Raw genomic sequence first — 9271 nt, forward strand, 5'->3', positions numbered from 1 at the left:
ATTTCCTTCCACATCTCCTACTATTATTTCAAATGCTTGACGAGTCACAAGCAGACCTTATTGAAACCATTCTACCCCAAAATAGCTCCGCTCTTAGGCATTCGTTACATATTTTACCCATAACATTTACCAAAATTCCAGCAGCAGCTACACATGTTGGAGTCACGGCATCTTGATATCGCTATTCCGACTAATTAGGCAGACCAGACAACTCGTGAGAAGAATGATTGTTTTTGTCCTTCTGCGCAGAAGAATATAAACAAAGTACATTTTTGGCGATGAATTGCTCAGCCATACAGCAGTAGTATAGGTGAATGGTGTAAACCTTCCAAAGACGGCCTGCCCTACGGCTGTCAGTAGTGGTTCCTAGCCCACGACCACAGTAGTCATTTCTGTGGAGCATTTTTCTGTCAAAGCGTTGAATACCTGCCTGATTCTAGCCACCTGATTGGCACCTAATACTTTTATTTTGGAATGTCAATTGACATTGGCTACCAAGGCATTTTTTGCCCATTTAAAGGGGTACCCGTAGCATTAACCGAAACCTAAAATGCAACCACACTTGTTGAAGTCACTGTATCCTGGTATTGACGATTCAGCTAATTTGGAATGTCATACGAGTCATGAGAAGAATGACCAGGTTGTTACACAGGCGATGACAATTTTTGGAGTTAAATTCGTTTAATTGGGCCGATTAAATGATTAAATGTCATTTCAACAACTGGAAGGCCGACTTGAGAAGATAAGTTCAAGTGTGAATACCGCGTCCATTACGAGGCGAAAGAGTCGGAGAAAAACCTACTTGGAGGTAGCGCCAAATAATGGCTGATGCTTCATAACCAGCACATTCTCTAGGTCACTTACATGTCATAGTAGAACGTGCCTGAAATCTACCAGGATTAGATGGGGGAATACCATGTTCTTACACTACAATATAAACAGTTTCGTCTGGGGAGGTGTTAGTGAATCCTTCGATGATATAATCTGGTATTCTTTGAAACCCAATCACTATGCTCTGTGGAACTCAAAATAGGAGTTTTGGTAAAGGCTGAAACTGTTTACCCCTGCCTTCGGCTATGGCTATGGACAGAGGACATCTCCGGTGACTAGGCAAAGGAATTGGGATTACTCCTCACTCGGATCTTAGGTCCTTCCGACTAGCACCAACGAAGGGCCAAATTCCTCCTTGAAGCCATAATAGGGCGTAACAGTACAGCAATCAGTACTAGAAAACAAAAAGGCCGTGAGATCATTAACAAGAACGGGAAGTCGTATCGCCAGGACGGAAGGATAATCTCCAGTTCCTGCGGAGAACGCTCACTTCAATGTGGCCAATGAAACCAGTACTACTAAGTAAAGTTTTTATTACCAAATGCAAGCAAATCTTAACTTCTGACAACAGCGCTATTATAAACCCATCCCATTAGGATAGGTCGTAAAATAATCACTACAAGATACCATAGAGCCGAATGAATTTGCTTCTGACAGGGGAATTAAGTTTTTCCATGCATATTCTTTTACATTCAAAGCATTTTTTCATCTTGTTCGGGTGATGGAATTCTTGACACTTTATAAAACATCTTTTTATTATTTGGTACAACTTGTACTTTTCCTTATTCATCACCTTGAGAATATCATAATTACATTCCATTACTAGGAGGAATTGAGAAACCAAGTTGCTGCACTACCTTTTTTGTCAAAAGAAGAAATAAGATTTATTTTGAATTCAGACTACAACAACATAGTTTATTTACCAAGTGTTTCCGCTGCTGATGAAAGTGCAGCAAACATTTTTTTGTTAAAATAAACAAAACCAGGAATCTATTCCACCTGAGTGCTGGATGTACTTCCGTATCGCATAACATGTGGAGTCCGATTTTACGGGTACTTCAAGTGACTGCTCTGCAGGAATTATTAGACCTGTTGGCATCTCGATACAGTTAGTGTCAAGGTTGTTTTCAAACAGGAGTCACCAACCGCAAATTGGGTGTTACGCTGTTCACAACTGCAACCAACACCTCCACTTTCTCGACTCCGACACTTCACTTGCTGCTCAACACCGTAAAGGCAGAACTAACTTTTGATAAAGGATACGCTAACTTTCTTATTGCTTTAAACTACATTATTCCGTCTGCAATAGGATTTTGTGCAATCAGCAGTCATAAACAGGTACGGAATATATGTCACATATGTGTGACACTAGTCACATCTTAGACGAATATTGTATTGGCATTTGAAAAAATTTTATCTTTGGCTATAGAGAAACCTGTCAATAAATGAAATGTGAACCGGCGCCTTAAATGTGTGGGTTTTTTGAGCAATTTACCGCAGAACTTTTATCACATTCGACTTTAAGATGAAAATACTATATTTTCCTGACATTTCGCTATTCCTCAAAGAGCTCTTTGCCTGAAGGATAGCATAGATGAATAATGTAAATGCATTTAAGGACCCTAAAAATACAGGGATTTCATATACCTCACGGAAAACTCCCATGGTTTGAACCGTTTGATGGTTGACAACTGTCACGCATCTGTCTTACTATCTCTTGATTATTTTTTCTTTAGATTTCATAAATCTAAAAAAGTACATTTTCGAAGTAAATTTTCATCAAAATAATACTGGAAATATCTTTTAATTGCTATAAGATGTAAGATCAACAGCAGCGGCAAAACAATTCGTTCTGGTCCCTCCACTGATATCAGGTGAATAAACAATTTTGGGGTTTTTTTGACATCAAATTTAACTGCTGTAAAAGGCTTCTTAAAGTACTTCATTCGTTGGAATAATCATCATTGCATCAGACAATACAATCCATTCCCTGAGAGACGAATATCTCCTGCTAATTCCAATTCCACCGAACGCTTTGGCTCTGGGAGTAAAAAGCCAAACGCGGCCCTGCCACCTTCTCTTCCACCGGGGGAATGTAGGGGATGAGCTTGACCAGTATCTTTCAGCCAGTCGAATCTGTCTCATGAGACCTCACTAGTCGTTTGTGCTGTTTACTGAGGTCTTGCGAATTATTGTGGGAACAGTACCCTCCTTCAACCTGTTCACCAGTCCCAACCGTTCCCTATTAAAAGGAATTTCTTGAAAACCTTTGAGTTGCATCCAAGTCTATCCAGGCGACAAATCTCAGACATGACCGCTGTTCGGCTTTTAGTGGTTGAACGAATCCAAATGAGTGCTTGCCTCTGTGGAAGTGCGGAGTGAGTGGAGAGGTGACTCGTCGCGGATAACTAACGCGTAAAATATAAACGCCATTTCCCATTCCAGGTCAGCCAGTCAGGCAAGCAGTCACCCGTAATAAATCGGCAGTGCATGGTGCATTTGTATAATGTAGGTAAAAGAAGTGAGAAAAATGACTGCCTTTCATGTTTATTGCCTGTCATCTGTTAATGGATAGCATTCAGAACCTGTTTACTTAGCTTTTTAGCTTCCCATCAAGGTTTTTCTTCTCCCTCTTGATGTATGTGCCACAGAAGCATTTCATCAATTCTCATGCCAAACATTAATTAAAGTTGTTTTTGACATCTTAGTCTTGAGTCATTTTCTATGTTAAATGCCGCATCTGTGAGGGATTCATCGCCAGATTCACCTTCTTGAATTACTTCTGGGTGGTGCGTTCTACTGATACACCTCCTCCGAATGCTGTCTAACAGCTCGGAAGATGAGCTCTAGCTAATCACGCTCGGTTTAGAATACCAGGATCTAGGTAGAGAGTCACTCAATGATAAGTTATCGTCCCAACGGAGTGACAGCTAACCATTTGAAATATAAAAGGTGCTATAGGTTCCATCAAGTAACGTTAGCACTTTAAGAGAATGAAGCAAATTTCTAAAAATCCAATCTCAGTACTTAAAGTTATGTCCAATTATGGGCTTAAAAAGAACAACAACATCAACATTAATTCCCTGCCTAAGGCGTAGAAGTGGTATTTTCTTAAAAAAGGTCTAAAGCAGGCTACCATTCGTATTTCAAGGTGGCCCGGACGAGTTCCGAGATTGTTCTATATGTAATAAAGATATTTCCGTCAATAAATTTCTGTAATATTTTGATAGTATAATTCTTCATTTTGGTTACGCGGACCCCATCAAAAGGGATGAAAATAGTGTTATTTTTCGGCAACTACCCCAGTTCCGTATTCTGTGGGAATGCTATTAACATCCGAAGTGACTTTATCAGTAAACCATCTGAAAAAGTTCGTTACAAAGCTTTCTACGGTACCTGTATGAGGAAGTCAATGAGGTAAACACGCCATAACTCCTCCTCCACCTCTCTGCTGAAGCAAAAACAAAGTGGGATGGTGAAAGAGAAGCGGAATTTTATCCCAGGGAACTATCTTACACCCCATCCCTTATTAAGCGACTGCTTTTGGGCCAGTATTCTTACAAGTAGTGGCGATGATACCAGATGGTCTGTGCATTTCCACTGCCCTTATTACGGTTCCAAATGTGAAGGAACTCCAAAACCAAAGGAGATGCGAAGACAGATCCAGTGTCAGTGTGGTCATCTGCACGCAAATTTGGTGACTGTTGCGGTTGGTTCGTGGGTGTTCTGCCTTACGTCGCCGACCACGATGTAGTGCCTGACATGGGAGGCTACCCGAGGGGAGCACCGAGGTCGGCAATCAAAAGAAGAGAGGGACTATATGATATTTTGATTGCTTGTCAAACACCCCGTTTTGGCTTTACGGGTACTCAAGCCTCCGCCCTTGTACTTCCGTCTGGCAGCATGGCATACGGCCATGCCACGCTTCTGTACGTCGGCAGCGCAATTTATGTCCTACTATCACGACTTCTTTTACCTACAGGAAAGACTCAGGGTGCTAAAATTATCTCTTGTCATTATAAATAATTTCAAGTTTTTGTATCAATCTCCCTTTTCCTGTCTCAATATTGTCCTGTCGTCTGTCTGCGTTTTATTAATCTGTCCACCCGATTCATGCATCTGCAGGCGAATGTCGCAAGCAACTTCAAAACTGGCGTTTGGAAATACTTTCGGCCCGTTCTTGCCTCATCCATCAATCACCCTATTGGGTCAGTAGCTCTTCCGCTGTGCTTCAGCACACTTCACTACCTCAATAATCTCCCCGCTCGTTCTAAATGGCCTTGCCGTTGTGTTAATGTCAGTGTTTTAAAGACTGCAAAGGAGCTAAGGAAAAAAACGTTATATAACGTATGGTGCAGTATCAGAAGTGTTGGAACTGCACACAAAATGAAAGCAAATTAAAGGAGGGCAAACAGTTGTTTCACTTCCTGTTCTTCCTTCCATCTCCCAATTCACACGGGACTTTATTTCTTACAGGCAGTAAACGGGTTTGGCATTAAGGTATTCTCTTCAAAGAGCACCAGGATGCGATGCCCAAAACGGCAAATAGAATAACATGATATTTAGAAATTAAAGGAAAATCGGTCAGCACTAAAGTCTAGGTGTTTGGGAGTTTTGTTTTCCTTTTCCAGGCTATTTTACTTTTTCCAACAAATACGTCACATATGTGTGACGTATGGTTTCAGGTAAGGAAATCGAACATCCCATATATTTGGGTGTTAATAGCGAAAGTGCTAAGAGGACGAGATGGGAAATGTGAGATAACAACAATGACAATATTGGTTTACAGAGATAAAGGTAAAGCTATTCAGACACTGGGATGTTTTGAACTGTAAATTTTGTACCGAAATTCACTTTATTCCAAAGGTAGGAGAATTAAATGATGCATCTTTCTTAACTGAATAACAGAACACGGGTTTCTATCCATATTAGTCAATTTTTGAAGCCGGACATCCAGTTAAGTCACCATCTTCCCCACGACCTCTCCTCTACTCCATTTTTGGGGTTTTTCTATTCAGGCCATCGTTTGAAAAGCAGGGAATATTCCCCCACAGAAAACTATTTGTGGAGTTAATCCAGTCGAAATTGTGGGATTGAGTATTTAAAAAAAGGCGTCTCTAAGTCTCATTCAATTTTTACGGTGGTTTGGCGGAGATGTTCCGCTAGTGATTGCGCAATACGAAACTTCCGTCAAGGGGGGACAGATGTGTGCTATGGTAAGGATAAGAGGGTGTGATAGATGGAATGCTTAAGGGATTTTTAATATTTTTACACGCGATAACTACTCGGGTAAATTTAGAGCACTTATAAGCAGTGAGGTTTGGGTGATGGCTCTATTTCCTACAATATTTATCCCTTCATGCTCGAAACTTGAACCCGGTATTTCAAATATGTTCTTCACTTTGACATTTACCCTCATCCTTACCGTATAACAATTTAACCCTTTAAAATGAGTGCAAAGAGATTATAATTGTTACGGAGATGCTAAAATTTAACGGTGCTGGGAGTTACAAAGGCTGTTCGCCTCAAACTGGTACTTTTAGTCGAAAAAAGTAACTGCGTGCATTAGCAGTCTGTTATTCGAGCTCCCCCGAATCCCATGGGATTTAGGTAACAATAATCGTGGGCGATGATTGAAACGTCTTGTTGACAGTGGCATAGATACCGGACCTCCGTGGATCTCTGCTCCCACATAAGACAAAAAAATAGCAACTTTTGGTAATGCAATGCTTAGCCACCCAGCAATAATGCAGCTGGGTGCTGCAAAATTTTACAAGACGATTGGTGGTACGGCTGTCAGTGGTTATCCCGGTCCACTACGGCAGTAGTCAGTCCTGTGGACAGTCAATTCTGCTAAGACGTTGAACGCCTCTCTGATTTTAGCCACCCGATGGACGTCTAGCACTAATAGTCCGGAAATGTCAGCTTTCCTCTTTTGAATTTTAAAGTAGTTTAAAGGGGTGTTTTAAGGATAAATGCCAGGATAATTTGGGCCGCATCACTGAGTGTAACAAACCTGAATAAATCTTATCTCTTTAGAATAAAGTAAAGTAGACTGTTTGAGGGTAGATTCCTCCAAATTGACAAATCCTTGCACTATTTAAACGTCAGGATAGGGAATAAAAACATTTAGTGACTTTGTTCGTTCCTTTATGGCCCCACAATTCCCTGTCTTGACCTGAACGCCTTTCATACCAGGACTGACATTTTGTGGGTATCACACATCTGGCATTTATTTCATAATGCGACTACTGTAGACAGCAACAGTCCCTTCCAAGAATAATCTCTAAGGCCTCATTTTAGGCCTAACACCTGTCTGGCATTGTTAATAACAAATCGTTACTACAGTAACACGGTAAAAAATGATTAGCTGTCAAAATGAAATGTCATACCTAAAGAGGATTTCATTCCTATCTAACTAGTGTACTACCTCTTCTCTGGATTAATAGATGGACAGAGAGAAAAAGGCTTAAAAGGTCCAGAAGATCACTTATGTTCTAGGGTTCCAGAGGAAGAGTTTTTCTTAGGAGGAAAAATAATGACAATGGCAACACTGGGGATTCGCAGTTGCTGGCACCTCGGTCAGCCTACATCGCGAAAACCGGAACTTATGGTGGACACAGCCGGATATGGGGAGCTTCATTACGTATTTTATGGTGTAACTACACACCATTTGCCCACACAGTAGGGAAAGAATAGGAAAAGCAATATGAAGTGCTTTGTAAAAAGTACTTTTTGCCTCCCTTGATAAACGAGATTCCATGCACTTGCATTTGACTCTAGTTTTCCCAACGTGCTAAGGATTGCAACAAAATAGTTTTATTACCCTTTACCGATTCCAGGCTGACCGATCATCTATCTGCGTTCCAATGAGCTGCCCACACTAGTCATATGTCTTCATGCAAATGTCGTGGTCGACTTTCGAAGCTGAAGTTTGGAAGTGCATTCGTTCATGCATTTCCATCCCAATCGTTGCATTTTTAATTGGGTTGGCAGCTTCTCTATTGTGCTATGTAAAAAATTATTCACTAACGGTAAATGTGAATGTGACGTTGGATATTGAATCCAGTCAACCACATCAGGATTTTTGGTGTCACCAATGTAGTAACAAGTCTTTTTCCACATCATGAAAGGAGGGGGTTTGTTACTACTTCACAGAAAGATTCGGAGAATCAAAGCATAAGTAGGAAGTTATGGTGCTAAGAAGGCGATCTAAATTAAGGAGAAAGAAGTTTTTGCATGGTTATAGCGTTTGGCAACAGTGGGACGCTGAAATAGTCGATTTCAGTAGCCTATTTCGTGCTGTATGATTTCTAGTCCACCTTTCTTACTACATAAATACAACTTTATGGTACCATCTGGCTTCGTGATGGATATCTAGTCCGTTTTAAAGTAAGAGAAGGAAAAGAATAACTTTTTTCCCAGTAAAAGGGAAGCTACTACTTCCCACGGCCGTGAGGTTTCAGGAACCATTATTCGAAACCATGTGAAATACCTCTTCAAGTAAAGGGGGATGAATTAACAGGAATGTTCAAGGTGCTTGGGCATTTTCGATGGGAAATGCCAGATTATGCCCTTCACTACATCATTCCTTAAAGTACTTTTTAAGAGCGCTTTTAGGTCATGATTACTCACACTCTCCAACCTTTCGAGGATCTTATTTAACATTTATTCTGCAAATTTTAGGTCACACACACAAAATAAACGTCGCATTGGATGATAGTATTGAAAAGGTACGCCTCGACCTCGTTATGGTGCATCTCCCTTCAGTTTTATTGCTGGATTTGAAAAGATCTTATAAAGACACTACCCAAGTCTTCTAATGCGTGCTTTTGCATTGAGATGCTAACTTCCTCCTGCTGATGTCGCGCAAAGTGATGAATGGCATTTACCTAGCGCTACCATTGGATAAGTTGCTGTAGGCACTTCCTCCTGAAATGGTGAAGTACGGAAGTATATGGCCAGGAATGGTTTTTCTCTTCTCTTGAAGACAATGCACTGCATAGAGATGGAATTCCCAGGCAACCTATGCCCCTTTGGGAACAGATCAGGTTGTTATTTGCAATGATGATTATTTCTGTCCTAAAGAACGCGCTAATTTATTTGATTACCTTATACCACCATCTTCACCTCATTGCCGCTATTTTCGCTGAAGGTGAGTTACATGACGCAGTGTCAAGTGCCAGTCATCGCGCACCCCTATTATTAGTGACATTTCAGAGCTTAAGACTCGGTTAAAACAGGACTGATATCAGAATTGGAATGACTGTTTTTGAGACACCGAATCAGATGAAGGGGCTAAGCCGATGCTTGCCCAACTTCTGAACGCCACAACTAAGGACCGCTGTCTCTCAGCGAGCTAGCCAACTGTCAACGCACGCGACTAATTAGACGTCTACAAATGCCACTAAAAGTATTGCAAAGATGTTATTCTTCTCTG

At 40.9% G+C, this 9271-nt stretch overlaps 1 protein-coding gene across 1 annotated transcript; it reads right to left on the minus strand. All coding sequences in view use genetic code 11, as the record gives it.

Moving 5' to 3' along the window:
• Positions 1–4218: 4218 nt before the first annotated feature.
• EGR_04016 (hypothetical protein) lies at positions 4219–4595 on the minus strand (the record flags this gene model as incomplete). The annotated part of the gene is made up of 2 exons (XM_024493265.1): positions 4219–4282; positions 4567–4595. The coding sequence occupies 2 exons, from the start codon at positions 4593–4595 to the stop codon at positions 4219–4221; spliced, it is 93 nt and encodes a 30-aa protein (XP_024352364.1).
• Between the last annotated feature and the right edge of the window lie 4676 nt (positions 4596–9271).

Source organism: Echinococcus granulosus, assembly GCF_000524195.1.
Source record: "Echinococcus granulosus chromosome Unknown EG_S00023, whole genome shotgun sequence".
NCBI lineage: Eukaryota > Metazoa > Platyhelminthes > Cestoda > Cyclophyllidea > Taeniidae > Echinococcus > Echinococcus granulosus.